At 35.5% G+C, this 16236-nt stretch overlaps 1 protein-coding gene across 2 annotated transcripts; it reads right to left on the reverse strand.

Annotated features, from left to right (window-relative positions):
* Positions 1 to 250: 250 nt before the first annotated feature.
* LOC110449016 lies at positions 251 to 7634 on the reverse strand. 2 transcript variants are annotated; one of them, XM_021495589.1, is made up of 5 exons: positions 7549 to 7634; positions 6541 to 6592; positions 2915 to 3048; positions 2405 to 2618; positions 251 to 1463 (listed from the first exon to the last, which is right to left on the reverse strand). In XM_021495589.1, exons 1-5 carry the CDS (start codon positions 7600 to 7602, stop codon positions 325 to 327), a joined length of 1593 nt encoding a protein of 530 aa, XP_021351264.1. In that variant the 5' UTR covers positions 7603 to 7634; the 3' UTR covers positions 251 to 324. The 2 variants fall into 2 exon arrangements, with proteins under 2 accessions (XP_021351264.1, XP_021351265.1); XM_021495590.1 differs by lacking the exon at positions 6541 to 6592 and having other exon boundaries at positions 7549 to 7598.
* Between the last annotated feature and the right edge of the window lie 8602 nt (positions 7635 to 16236).

Raw genomic sequence — 16236 nt, forward strand, 5'->3', positions numbered from 1 at the left:
TAGTTTACCGATAAAATTTCCGCCAAAACAGTGCCCACAGTTTTTTTGAGGCTTTGATCACCTCATTTAACCTAAACACAGATACTTGTCAAATGCATATACAATGCATTTCAAAGTGTGTTTTTTTTCTCCTTTTGAACACTAGCATTAAAACGAGATGAAAGTGTAAAAATACCATAAAAAAGCCAACATAAATACTGTTAACACGATATGATTGATATGAAACAATCTTTTATTGGAGATATTTGAACTTTTTCCTTTGATGTTTAACAGAGAATATGTAGTTTGATGCCATGACAAACCCAATCAATTATTTGTTGTCGTTCAATTGTTACCAGATAATTGTCTAAGTAGTAAGTTGTTGTATTCCACTACGCTCTTAACAGACTCAAAACTCACAGACGATCCAATATACCATATGTTGTGCTTCCCCTGGATATCAAATATATCCCATAATATTCCCGATGCCATGTCTGAGACTGAATACCTAGGAAAATAATTCCAGATAAATCTATCTTTTATTTTCAAATTATCGGATACTTCAACAGTCGAAATATGGGCCCTCAATTTCCGGGTGAGAGTTTTCGGGTCCGGTTTCTGTTTAGAGAGTTGATAGTAGACAGATGATTGTACATTCTGTCCACCTGGATTTCCTTCAGTGTAGTTTCCTTCTATAATGTAATTTAGTGAAGAATACGAGTCCCTGTGCCCCCAGACAGAACTTTCCTCTTTGGCGATTATGTTGAACGCGTAGTAATCTTGAGGCGTCTTGCCCCTGTTCACTCCATAGTCTGTATCCGCTAAGGTGGTCGTGAAGTAGTCGTTGAATGTCTTACTGAACAGTTCCCGTACTTTGGGTTTAAATCTGATTATATCCGACATAGATTTCATCGTCGGACTTGTTATAATAAAATCGAACTTTTCTCCATATAATCTACCACATTTCATATACTTTACACAGAAGCCTCTACCATGTTTTAAACACGACACTGTTTTGACTGGACTCGACAACTTTACATTGAGATTGTTTTGTCTTGCTATTTGCTCCCACAGAGACTGAAACCCTTTACTTAAAATCTTTACAACCCGGTCTTCTGGCGTTATTATCGGTTTAACTAAACCGAGGAGAAGTTGCGGGGTAACCCACATCATCCCATACAGAGCTGATATTTCGTCAATATGTCCATAACCTTGCATTGTTAGCGCAGACAATATTATACCTTCCAGTCCTTCAATATTGTTAGTTGTAAGAAACACTTCGAAAGTCATGTTAACTTGTGACAGTACGTTTTCACACGGTCGAGGCATCAACTCCCCTTCGTACGTCCCAAACAATGTGTTGTGCAATCCTACATATTTAACAATGGATTGCTGGATAATTCCTGCTGCCTCTGTGGGAGTGGTAATATTTGGACGATTTTTCATTAATATCCGGATACTGTTTTCCAGAGTTGTCATATAAACTGCAATACAACCAAGTTTTGAGTGTATTAACTGATATTTTTCGAAGCATTTTTACTGAAAGACCTATTGGAATTTAGAGAGAGAGAGAGAGAGAGAGAGAGAGAGAGAGAGAGAGTTTTGTTCGTTGTTGTTTGTATATTTACCCCTCAATATTTGATGCAGGCAACGTTTCTAAACAGGATATTGTATAATATTGTAAATAACATATATACTCTATATAATTATAGGGATACAAAAGAAGTAAGGAAATACTAAATCAAATCGTTACTTTCCTCTATAGAGAAAGCCAAACAAATTAAACACTCAGTACATCCAAATAAGGGACAGTACCAAAGGAACTGTCGTGCAATGTAAAGAAGTATTTTTATGTTTGCATTTTTTCACCTGATGACACTTTTATGTCAATTTTACTGTGTTTAAGCTTAATTGGCTGTTACGTAAGGTAACATAGACAGTTTTAAGATAGGAATACTAAGATAAACGAAACTTTCAAAATTTACGTGCTGATCGACGATATTCATATAGAGATTTTCAGAAGTCTATATTTCCAAAACTGATGCTAGTTTGGAGAGGAAATTTAATCAGAATCTCCCCTGACTCTAAAATATTTTAACCATGTATAAAGTCTTGCTGATATTTGATATTGACGTTGATACCCAAATATTAGCTAGAGTAACCCAGTGACCCTTTCATGGTTCAGTTACACATTTTCAAGGGCATTCGTAAACCTGTTAGTATTTCTCGTTCTATTTGTGGAAGCACGTCCAGAAATACCAACAAGTAATAGAAACACAAAGATGATACATCAGGAATCCTCGCAAAGGAAATAGAGGAGCAAAGTAATCGTAATGCATTGACCATGGCATAATACAATTGAGAAAATGACATGAACTATCGTGAAATAGAAAGAGTCACATTTTCTCACAGAGTTATAACCTACTTGGAGGATTCTTGCTGACCCATATGTCTGGTGAGGGCATAGGGAGGATATCTCCAGCATCAAACTCTTTGACCAGCTTGTAGATTTCTGTGTAGTCAGGCTGGGTGTACACGGTACCCATTTCATGGGGCACTCGTCGGTGATACAGGGTCTTCGACTTCCCGCCAATATAGTCATTTTTCTCAAATATCTTTACTCTAGTATAGCCCTCTTCCTGAAAACATTTTTAAAGACCATGATTACTTTATATTGTAATTTAATGAATTGGAAATCCATATTGGGTTCAACATTGCGAAATTAACAGTTATCATATTCATTGCATTTTTGTATGAAAAAATAACCACTCTTGGTGATTTTAATGTCAATGCCCCGTAGAGGACCTTAACAATCTTACATCCGGGCTACAATATCTTTGTCTTCATCGCATATAGGTGATTTATTTCATAATTCTATTTTATTATTCTCACTTTCAATCTTAGTCTGTAAGATCATAACAAACAAGTAACCGACCTTAAGTCTGTACGCCATGTGGATCCCGGAGGGACCAGCACCTATGATGGCTATTTTATCATGTTTAGATTTAGGTCCTTTAATCTTCGGGAAAGGTTTTGCTGCACATGCCTGTCTCTGAGTCCTGGGTTGTTCTGTGTGATAACAAGCGAAACAATGCATAAATGAGCGATATGTGGGTAAATAAAGTCATTAAAAACAATAAAATATATACATTTTTCCTTTAATTATGATCAAATATTCCAGATTCCGTAACGGAACCTATCTATAAACGTTCAGCAATAGCATGAAGTGTTCCAAAATATCATCATAACAGAGAAACTTGAGGATGAAGCCATTCGAAACGTTAATCCGAAACTCATTGTTAGCGACATGGAATCAATAATTTACACAACGGTGACCTTCCAAATATCTGGAAGAATGCACATATGACACCATTTAAAAAGTCTTGGAATGAAAAAAAAGCGAGACAGTTAATGATTGAGCGATACGTGGATAGTCATTAAAATTATAAGAATAATACAGTTTGCAAAAACAAGTTTTCAGTTCTTGTTTGTGTCCAAAACAAACTTAGCCTTTATTATTCATACCAAACTGGCGAATCTTATTCTTGATAATATATTTTGCTTCCTTCCATATTGACCATTTTCATATTTGCCAACTTTCATCTATTATCAAAACGATAATCCGTAAGTTACTGATAAAACCAGGAACTCCAAACTGTACATAAAGGAGACCGCCGGAAAATGCGGAGGAAAGCAACAGTGACAGCATTTTTGAAAAGTTACCAATAAAACGTCGACAGAACTATCAACCAAAAATTCTCACATCAACAGCATGCAAAATACTAGAAAGAATAGTGCGGGATAAAATTCTAGAACATTGGAACGTAAGTTATAGTTATAAACTGGCAAAATGTGGGTTCGAATTTTATGCAATCCAACTCGTGAATGTTAAAGAGGAATGGATCAAAACAACCGATATGAAGAACAGCAAGTAAATACTGATTACTCATCATAACCATGATTCGAACTGAACTCAAAATCTATAAAACTACGGCAAAGTAAAAAGGAAGACAGCATTCACATCGACACCCTGGGCAAATTGAAATGAAAACAGATGTTCCGGAAAGATAGGCATCTTTTGCTTCATCGACGACACCCGGTCCAAACCTAGCAAGGTTAAGGCCTCGTACACAGCACTGCGGTACTGACAACAATCTCACAAGGCACTCTTGTGAGCATGATCAAAACATCGACTGTTTACCAGTAGAAATTGGTTTAATATACATTTTTGCTATGATATAGTTTTGATTGCAGGGTCATCGCAATCTCTTCAAAGTATGTTTGATGCTGTGTTGTTATAAAATAATGATTGGGAGTTAAAACTAATTATGGATAAAACAAAAATAATGATTTTTCGAAATAATAGTGGTAGTCAGCTATCTGAATTGGCTATATAATGATGTAGATATACAGATATGAACGAGTGGTTGATGCATTTAACTACCTCGGAATGTTATTCACTTATAACGGAAAAATTAATAAAACACAAAAGCATGTTGCTAACCATGGAAAAAGGCGTATTTTGCAATAAATAGTTAGTTAAAAGTCATTTTTAATATTAAGACACAATGGTTTGTATTTGATACATATATAAAGTGTTTTAGCATATTCAAGTGAAATATGGGGCCTTCATCAAGCTCCAGACATGAAAAAATTAGTTTGAATTAGGTGGGTTTCCTTTGTATATTGCAAGAAAACTAAAAGTTTTGAAGTTTTGGTTGAAATTGAAAAGTACACAAAATTATGTCTGAAAAGCCTGCTAAGAACAAAAAAATCAGTCGATTGATGGATGGATAATTAATATCTGAATTAGAAAAAATAGGGTTAGCGTATTTATGGTACGGGAATGAAATTTAAAACTGTACATTTAAAATAATAGAAAATATATTTGATAATGTAAACAAGCAATAATTGTTAATTAAAATTAGTCAAGTAGCACGTGGTTATGTATATCAACATTTAGTGGATATTTTATGTTTACAGTATTATTTATGTAAAGCTAAAGATTCAGTGTACCAAAATGTTTACCAATATTAGACTATCGTCGCATAATCATGACATGATAATATTTCGAAACAGAATGTACTTTAGCCAAAATTTAAGTTGAATTCCATTTTTCCGAACTTCTCGTGTTTTGCAAGACATTTAAATATATGGGGGAAATATGTACGATTAGACAGCCAAAATAGACTGTTATTTCTGTTATACGAAATGAGTATGACAAGGTCAGTGAACTCGACTATTATCTTATTCAAAGTATTATTACCCTCGGGATAACTTCTCTTACATTAACACTCACGCCAGTTAATTAGTTCCTCAATACATTTGATGTCTTTGATTTTATCTCCAAATCATACACCTTGGGCAAAATTACAACTTAAAGAAAATCAAATTAGAAAGTGCATATGTTGTCACCGATGTATATCCGGCATCAATTCACGAATGCTCCCCAACAAAATGAAAACTATACCTTAACTACCAAATTCAATAGGAAAATATTACCGAAGTGAATATATAATAAATAAATAAATAGATAACTATGAATAAAATTCAAACACTAACTCAACTCCTCTAATGCCTTCCTATTTAAACACTTCAGGAATTTCCTTTGGTTAAGGAGCGGTAATGGAACGGGGGCTCTCTTTATCTCAGTTACGTATTTGCTAAGAGGATTCATTTTCAGATTTAATAAACTTGCTTGAATGGTTGCAAAAATCGACAATGAGGAAAATAGGAATTAGTAAAACTGTTTACAAACCATGTGGTATATAAATATACGAAACCCAAATATCATATAATAAAAACATAGCATGTATGTGTTATATGCAAATAAGGAGCTTACTTAGGAGATTAATAGCATAATATAAACATAAAAAGCTCATACAGATTTTTATTGTTTGCAAAAGTTCATTTGTAAAAAGCTCATACAGACAAAATTTCTTTACACATAACTTTATACAAAATTATAACTATATACTAACAGACAAACCGACACATCAAAACAGACGGGAATTCCAGTATAAATAACACAAATCTGTTGGAGGCGAAGCAAGATAGAATGTAAAATTATGTATATATATATTAATGGCTTTTCACGTGACTGAACATAACATCCGCGAAACTTACCTAACGACATCTGTTGTTTCGTCATATTTACCAACCGACAGGTATTGTTTTGTCACACTTAACAACCAAACGGTGCTGTTTTGTCATATTTAGTAACCGACAGGTCGCACTCAGTTTCAGAAAGTTTTTCCCTCGTACCTACCTGATGAGAGTGTTCTTTTACCATACTGACCTAACGACAGCTGTTTTCTTACCATACTTAACTAACATCAACTGTTTTTACCATACTGACCTAACTAAAACGTTTTCTTATCATGCTTAACTAACATCAAATATTTTTACCATACTGACCTTACTAAAACTGTTTTCTTACCATACTTACCCATCAACAACTATTTTCACCATACTTACCTTACAAAAGGTGTTTTTTTACCGTACGTTTCCAGCAACAGCTCTTTGTCTCACCATAGACAACAATGTGTTCACTATGCTTACCTGATGACAGAGTTGTCTCATCAATAGACGTTAATCCAGCAAAAACAACACTCTGGAAGGTAAAACATCAGAAAACTAAACACACTACTGTCTTGATCACACTGGCATTACTTACAATAGTACGGTAGTAAATATCCATAGTAATATTACTTACAGTAATACGGTAGTACATTTAGATAAACATACTGACGTCACTTACTATAGTACGGTATTAAATAGACATAGCAATATTACTTACAGTAAGAGGGTAGTACATTTACATAAACTTACCGACGTCACTTACAATAGTACGGTAGTAAATAGACATAGTAATATTACTAACAGTATTACGGTAGTACATTTAGATAAGCATACCGACGTCACTTACAATAGTACGGTAGTAAATAGACATAGCAATATTACTTACAGTAAGACGGTATTAAAAAACAATTATCGTCGCTAACATTCGTTTTAGGAACTAGTCACAAGAAACATCAATGAGAAATGCATATTTTATTAACAAAAAAGTATCACCGATGCTTAAAAAGAAAAAAAGCTTAATGGATGCTTAATAATCGTTTATTGCACGAGTAAGAATATATATCTTTCTGGACACGATTTTATTGATGGTAAACGAAAAGAAGCAATATATATATGTGGAATATTGAAGGAATTCAGTATTGTTCCGAATTGGCAGAAGAAATTCCACCGCGTGCAATTAAATGGATTACATAAAGGTAACGTATTGATCAATACCGTTTGGAGGAATATCAGCAATATAGATTTTTTTTTTAAAACCTTTAAAGTAATGAGATTGATAAATTTCCAGGTAAGGATGGATATAGTGTTGATTTGTTTGATACCCGTACAAACAACCTGTGGTAAAACGTATTGAATATTTGTATTTCAAGAGGGCATAAAATAGAGGTGTTTAAGCTTGCCAATTTTTTTTATGAATAACAACAACAAATTTGTTCTCCAATAAAATGCCCACGTATTGTAAATGTGTTTTGTTGATAACATACTTACATGTATACAGAACACTGCTATGATCAATATTACTTCTGTCCGTGCTGTCGTCATGATGGTCCGCTTCAGTGTTTACATAAAAGCGGTGGCTCATTAGAACGCGCTTGTCTTTCTCTTATATATCGCAGAAGTGACTAGCTTTGAAACAAACGACCACGTGACATGTTACGTCAATGACGAGGATCGTGTGCAAAATACAACTTCTAAATTGGTGAATTATTTGTAAAAATATGTGTTCAGAAGAGAAACTGTTGACAACTACATAATAAAATGATATTGTGAACTAAAAGACTTGTTTTTATTTTTTTGTTTATTAATTCCTTGTGCTTGTGTCTTTCCAGTTCTTCTTGTTGTCCCTTTGTATTACATTTGAGTTGAACAAAATTGTCTTTGTGTGAACACTTGATTTATCACTCATTAAATTTCCATATGCTACGCGAGTTGTGGATAAACGGATCAGGCATTTCTTAATAATTACAAACATAAGTTATGGTGACCAAGAAATGTTACTGTCATTATGACATGATGTCCAACCAATTTGATTAAATGTTTATCATGACTTTTTCACTATATTGCATACTTCCCTATATTTGAAAATTACTTTACCGAAATAAAAAAACAAATAAGCAAATAAGCGTAAATAATGTAAATTTATCACAAATAAACATTAGGAAGGGATTGTTATGCCAAATGCGACAAAACTCACAGTAGCCCGACGTCTAGGGTTATAATCCAGCGGATTATGGTCGAATACATGGTCGAAAAATCCACGTTTTGATCAAAGCATGCAGTTTTCATCCTAATCATACTGACTTTTCTCAGTTGTGGTTAATGCTACAGTAATAAATTCTATAACAGGTAAAACATAGACCATTTGTTAGAACTCCCAGTAAAAATGTCCGATTTGTAAAACAAAACGAAATATATCAGTGAATACACTCAAAACTGTATGATTGTTTTACAGTATAAACGACGGCTCTAGAAAACAGTACCCGAATAATAAAGGAAAATCGTCCAAATATAACCACACCAACAGAGGCAGCAGGAATCATCCTGCAATCCATCATTCAATATGTAGGACTGCACAACACATTGTTTGGGACGTACGAAGGGGAGCTGATGCCTCGACCGTGTGAAAACGTACTGTCACAAGTTAACATGACTTTCGAAGAGTTTCTTACAATTAATAATATTGAAGGACTGGAAGGTATGCTATTGTCTGTGCTAACAATGCAAGGTTATGGACATATTGACGAAATATCCGCTCTGTATGGGATGATGTGGGTTACCCCGCAATTTCTCCTCAGTGTTACAACAAAACGTTGTAAAGATGTTAAGTAATGGGTTTCAGTCTCTGTGGGAGCAAATAGCAAGACAAAACAATTTCAATGTAAAGTTATCAAGTCCAGTTAAAACAGTGTCGTGTTTAAAACATGGTAGAGGCTTCTATGTCAATTATATGAAATGTGGTAGATTATAATTATGGAGAAAAGTTCGATTTTATTATAACAAGTCCGACGATGAAATCTATGTCGGATATAATCAGATTTAAACCCAAAGTACGGGAACTGTTCAGTAAGACATTCAATTACTACTACACGACCACCTTAGCGGACACTGACTATGGAGTGAACAGGGGCAAGACGCCTCAAGATTACTACGCGTTCAACATAATCGCCAAAGAGGAAAGTTCTGTCTGGGGGCACAGGGACTCGTATTCTTCACTAAATTACATTATAGAAGGAGACTACACTGTGGGAAATCCAGGTGGACAGAATGTACAATCATCTGTCTACTATCAATTCTCTAAACAAACACCGGACCCGAAATCACTCATCCGGAAATTGAGGGCCCATATTTCGAATATTGAAGAATCTTGGTAATTTGAAAATAAAAGATAGATATATTTGGAAGTATTTAGTATATAGAAAACGATTTACACAGCTGGTCTACATAACATACCCAAGTAGCATGACTCTAGACCAAATGGTTCTTAAGATATTATTGTTTGAAGTTTGTAACATATTTGACCCATGTGACCTTGAAAGTAGATCAAAGTCATTTTAATGAGGAAACTAAATAGCACTCCATCCCAGGTACCTACTGGCCAAATATCATGACACTGGGCATTATGGAACTTAAGAAGAAGATTGTTAAAGATTTTTACTCATGTTGACCTTTGACACCTGACTAGCACTTGAATTGACCTTTGACCTCATTACTGTAATTAAATGAGTGAAAATCAATACTTAAACACCTTAAATGTTTCATTGTTTTAAGCAGATTCTGAGATTCAGATTGAATGCATTCTAACAAACACCAACTCACTCAATGGTATGGAGTAATGACACGACATATTATAGAGGATATTCTTGGTTTCTTGATAAATAACAGTTATATTTCAATAGTGGGGTGAGTGTTGTAAAGAAAAAAAACCACGTGTGCTTAGTCTATAGCTTTCACCATTGCAAATGTTCCAAAGATAATATAATAGGACATCGACAAGTAATATTTAAAGTATTGTTCATGTCTGAAATCGGACACAAATATGAGATTATTTAAATTCTTTCTGTATGAACTGGTAAAATAATGGTGCAAACTAACTGACATGGTAGATTGGTTTTTTCCCTCGCGGTACTGAAGTTCTTTAGATTATTTCCTGATGTTGGTGTCTCTTTGGTGTTGTATTTGTTTTTGTCGTCTGTATCGAGATTTTGCCCTTGTTTTCACGTTAAAGTAGTGTACACAGCTTAAAGTATAACACACGTGTAGTAGCCAATGAATATGAAAGAAAATACTGCTCTATTAGTAAGGAAAACCTTACTAGCAATTGATAGCTGTCCGCTCTTACATTACATTTGGTGGCAGCGGTGGGATCATGTGGTACCTTTTATATTGTAAGGCCAGTCACCGGTGACTAGGGAAGGTGCATCAGTACTCAAATAAGACCCATTGGATTTCTTAGCCCAATTCTCAGAACGAGACTTATCGGAGAGGATATAGTGTCACAGTTCCCTGGGGCTTACTCAATAGTTAAGTAACTTGTATCTGTTACGCGTGATACTGACAATACAAGACTCAATTAAGTTATAATTGGGTACTTGACTGAATTAACTTTAATGCCAGCAGCAAGAATTTTATATATTATATATAAAGTTTGTCAAGGTTAAAAAAAGGTCATTTGATAATAACATACATGTATCTGCGAATCTGCAAAGTGAATATATATAGGTAGCTCCATTAGCGTCTATTTGCCTTACAGTGGTACGTTCATTATATTTAGATATGGTCATTTAATGACATACATCTGCATATTTGTCCATACTCTGGGACATTTATATCGCGTTATACTAACATCACCGCTGGTAGTTTGAAGTCACTGACAGTACTTTTACGTCAATTAGTAAAAATATTTCTACTGTGCACTCGCATCATTTAAGATATTTCCTGTCTAACGGCCTCGACATCGTGGACAAGACTTTAAGCATGGTAGTTTCCGAAATATTACACTTGGAATCAATCATGCGGAACAAAAATAGAAATAATTTCCTTTCCGTTCACCATTGGCAAGATTTTAATTATTGTTCAGCATGACGATTCAATACAGATATTCCTTCGTACACTACCTGAATCGCAAACTAAACGACATTTAAGATCTAAAAAAACTGGAGAGGCTGGTAGGGTACTTCTGTAATGATCACTAACGATCAATGTTAATTCTCAAAATCATAGATTTTGGCAATGAAGTGACCCATTGCTTATCATAGCCACATCACTTGAACGAGTAGTGGAATTCCTTATTAACTAACAAGGATTGATCTTGAGGAGACCTGCCTCCTATATAGTAAAACATGTGTGTGAAATTGAGGTTCTTGCACTTGCACAAAGTACTCGACGACAAATATTGCGTTTCTTCACCGATAGAGGTGAGGATTCCATGATGCTAAAGACATCTGACTTCTCTTAGGCTTCACACCTCTGATGACATGTTCAGTACAGGGTCCAATCACAGGATCTTTCCGTTGGGCTTCTCTAATCTCATGATGGCTAAAATGGTCCATTTCCTGGTCTGTAGTAAAAGGATCTAGCTCAATCGGAGTTGTCGCTGCTAGGCATATACTCTCTATATAGGGTTGGCCTTGATGAATCTGGCATACAGCTGCTACACTGTCCTTCTCTATTGATAACCGTTCCAGGAATTCCTTCGTTGGCAATCTTGACAAGGTGTCGGCATCAAAATTAGATTTTCCTGGACGGTATTTGATATCGAAGTCGTAGGCAGATAGAGCTGCCAACCATCGATGTCCTGTAGCATCTAATTTGGCACTTGTTAAGACATAAGTCAGGGGATTGTTATCGGTCAACACAGAGAATCTATGGCCATACAGGTAGTCCTTAAACTTCTCGGTGACAGCCCACTTCATTGCGAGAAACTCAAGCTTATGAGCAGGGTAGTTTCTTTCTGACTTAGAAAGCCCTCTGCTGGCATATGCAATCACTACTGGTTTTTCCTCATGATGTTGATACAACACAGCTCCAAGTCCCTGGTGACTAGCATCTGTGTGTAATTCAAAGGGCTTCGAATAGTCTGGATAGGACAAAATGGGTGGTGATGAAAGTACATCCTTCAGTTTATTAAAAGCCTCCTGTTGATCCTTTCCCCATTTCCAATATGTCTTACATTGTTTCTTCTTAGTCTTCTTAGGAGCAGGAATCAAATCCGTGAGGGGTCGGGCAATTCGTGCGAAATTCCGAATAAATTTCCGGTAATAGCCAGCGAAACCCAAAAATTGTCGCACTTCTTCTGGACAAGTAGGAGTTTTCCATGTTGCGATTTTTTCCACCTTCTCTGGGTCGGCCTCAATACCATCAGCTGATACAATAAATCCCAGATATTTCACACGTTGCTGAAAGAATGAACATTTTTTAGGCGACAACTTTATCCCATGTTCTCTCAGGCGTTGAAGCACTCTCTCCATTTTCTCCAGGTGTTCTTCAAATGTAGACGAAAATATAATCACATCATCTGAATAAATGAAACAGTCTACCATATGCAACTCTCCTAAGCACTGTTCCATTAATCGTTGGTACGTTGCTGGGGCATTTGCAAGACCAAAGGGCATTCGGTTGTATTCGTAGAACCCTAGAGGCCCAACAGTGAAAGCAGTCCTTTCCTTATGGCTTTCTTCAATCTCCACCTGATCATTGCCGCTTTTCATGTCTAACACAGAAAAGTAAGATGAGCCTGAAAGAGAATCAAGTATCTCCTCAATGCTTGGTAGTGCATAAGAGTCCTTCACTGTATGCTGATTAAGCTGCCTGTAATCTATGCACATCCTTAGAGATCCATCTTTCTTCCTGGCCAACACTACTGCGGAGGCCCATGGTGAGTGTGATTTCCGTATAACACCACAAGTAAGAAGCTGTTGGATATGATCTCTAACTTCCTGTATCATCCCAGGTGGTATCCTCCTGTGGCGCTGTTTGAACGGTCGCTGGTCATCTAACTCAATCCTGTGATTTAAATCAGTTGTATGTCCAAGATCCAAGTCCCCTTTGGAAAATACATCTAAGTACTGGCCAATAACTTCTTTACCTCGGCGTAGTAAAATGTCATCAAGCTCTGGGCAAAATGTCACCCTATCAAATACATATGATGCACCAGGTTCCTTCAAATCAAAATCATTGGAAGCGAGTGGAAACTGAATGGAAACTGACTGCAACTCGCACACCAGTGAACGGGGTGGCACAACAACAGTGCTGGTAGTAACGTTCGAAACGTTTACATAAAAGTTCCCATTATTCCCATGGTTATATGTAAATATGGTAGGCGAGATATCCAAATCCTCTGTAAGTGTTGATCCTCTAGCAGAATGAACAAGAGCACACACATTAGGGTAAGGTAATTCCTTGTCCAACCTACAACATATATCAACTTGTCTGTTCGGGGGTATGACAATGTTACTATCCTCTGCGCTCTTGGCAATAGCAAGGCAGTAACTGTTACGCTGTAACTGTTTCTCTCTAAGAGAAATACACCTGAAAGAAAGAAACCATGGAGTTGTCAATGGTGCTTCTTGAAGGTATCTGGGTCCAAACCACTCTTTACAATGTCTCATAAAGTGTTCAAGAATGTTAGTTCCTAAAAGAACTGGTACAATCTGATTAAAACTAGAATCTGGTACAACAAGAAGTAAACATCTGGCGTCATTGTCATGTAGGAATTTATCCACTTGTATATCAACCTCTATGTACCCCAGGTATGGTAATAAATTACCCCCTGCTACCTGTATCTCTAATGCTACATCATCAAGTGGGTGTAAGGGTAAATGACTAAGATTACTCCTATAAAATGCTTCATTAACACTCGACACAGTAGCACCAGTGTCTAATAGGGCNACATACTTATACAATGTGCATAATACGGGCCATAATAACAAGTATACGGAAAGCGGAAATACGGGTCACGTGATACAGCGGCACGAACGGAAAATGTAACTTACTTAACAATCTTCCATAGTGAAGTATTTATTTTCTTTCAAATCCAACTTAATCAAATTAAAACCTAAATATATATAATATTCACTTAATACAACAGGGTGCCACATGTGTCCTTTAATCCAAATGATTATCATTGAGTATTTATTACATTTTTGCCAGTGAAATATCGGATTCTATTAACTTGATAAAACTGATATCTTTCACACTGTGACAAATATCACAGAGTGAAAATATCACTTTTTGGTATTGACCAATCATAACGGTATCTTCTATTCGCTGCATTCAAAGGCAACGATTGTTTGTTTAGATTCGAATGAAGCGGTGGTAGAATAAGTGGTTGTTGTGGTAAATGTTTGGTACACACACTTAAGTATTTATATAAATTTACAGTTAATAACATTTTAATAAGCAATCATACCAGAAAATAGCAGAAAACGTCGGATTTGCGTTGAGTATCCCATTCAAAATGGCGCTCAGCCTTGTTGTCAAGCGTGACGTCATTAGAATGTGGCGCTAATTATTACGCTTCTGACTCCCGCCCTTTTTTAATGCATTACATTTTTCATGTTTTATGCTTTAAAAATGCAATAAATAGAAAATTTAATGGTGTCTTCAGTAATACCAAATATATTTCACGAGTGAGGCTAATATTTTGATATTTTTCGCGAGTGCGCAAAAATCCTGAGTGCGCAACAATCCTGAAAAAAACAGATGTATTGTTTATTTCGAATTCAATCGATATCGAAGAAGACTTAGATTTAGAATTTGATGGGAAAGTCTTAAATTTTACAGATTGTCATAAACATTTAGGTGTAACTTTTAATTCGAATGCAAAGTGGGGGATCATGTAAATGGAATTTACACTTCTGTTATGAAAAAAAAAAATGTCTTACGGAAATCGATGCTCTTTTAATAATGTACAATGTACAACTTTTATTTTACCTGTTTTAGAATATGCTTATGAGTTGTGAAACGGTTGCACTGTTTTTGAATCTGAAAAGTTAGAAAAAGCCCAACGTGAAGCTGCTCGCATTATATTAGGACTTCCTTCATATACCCCTTTTAATACTTTATATTACGAAAAACTAGTCTTGAAACTTTATCTAATCGAAGAAAACGGAGGAACTATTGTATAAGATGCATAATAAATTAACCCCTGATTACTTCAATAATCTTTTGCCACCTTTATCTGGAGAAAATAATCGTTTGGCTTTACGTAACAATAATAACTATAGGATTCCTCCTTTCAGATTATCTCTTACTAACTCTTCTTTTCTACCTTCTACTTTTCGCTATTGGAATAACTTAGACAATTCGGTTCGATCCCTACCCTCTATTAATTCATTCAATTCCTGTTTAACATCAAATATTCAGTCAAGTCCACTTATTTACTTTAAAATCGGAAATCGTAAACATAATATCTTGCATACTAAGCTCCGACACCAGTGCAGTTCCCTTAATTAGGACCTTTTTAGAGTTAACCTTGTTGAGAGTGCATCTTGTAATTGTGGTCATCCTTGTGAGAATGTCTTTCACTATTTTATGGAATGTCAACTTTTTGCAAACGAAAGACGTATTTTGGTTCAAAATTTGATCAATTTGAATGTTGCGTTACATTTAGAAATTCTTTCATTTGGCAATTCACAATTTTCCGCGGACCTTAACTCAAACATTTTTAGATCTGTGCAAAACTTTATTAAATCCAGCAAGAGATTTTGAGTTCAAATTGTAATAACAATTGTATATATTTATTGTCATTATTGTAATGTCATTTCAAATGTATATTGGGAGAAGGCGTTGATAAGTTGTTATAACTTGTGCCTAATCCCTTTTCTAATTTTGGCAATAAATATGTTTAAATTAAAGTTGTTCACAAGCTCTTGGTCGCTACGACTTTTGTTGTGAAGCAGCGAGTTACGCTCTGTCAGATAAATCGGTTCACAAATGCAATTACAATAACTCTGTGAAAATAGTGGTTTGTAAAATATCACGATCCTATCAAATGCAAGTGCATGTGCGTGCACGTAATAACGGCATACCATGCGATAGTCTACGGTTACATATGTACCCAACCGTAGGGCGCGAAGCACTTTTAATTTTAGAATTGGAGAACATGCATTGGAATACTCATGTTCGTACAAATATTTGAGTGTGCTTTTCAACGAATTTAATAGTTTTTCACATACA

Source organism: Mizuhopecten yessoensis, unplaced genomic scaffold (genome assembly GCF_002113885.1).
Source record: "Mizuhopecten yessoensis strain PY_sf001 unplaced genomic scaffold, ASM211388v2 scaffold4411, whole genome shotgun sequence".
Lineage (NCBI taxonomy): Eukaryota > Metazoa > Mollusca > Bivalvia > Pectinida > Pectinidae > Mizuhopecten > Mizuhopecten yessoensis.

Bases quoted from the DNA above. Each gene is read 5' to 3' on its own strand.
- LOC110449016 (XM_021495589.1), bottom strand. From the start codon at position 7,602: ATGACGACAGCACGGACAGAAGTAATATTGATCATAGCAGTGTTCTGT. The intron at 6,593-7,548 runs GTAAGTATGTTA...TTTACCTTCCAG, and splicing joins TAGCAGTGTTCTGTATACAT to AGTGTTGTTTTTGCTGGATT. The intron at 3,049-6,540 runs GTAAGCATAGTG...GTTATCACACAG, and splicing joins TGAGACAACTCTGTCATCAG to AACAACCCAGGACTCAGAGA.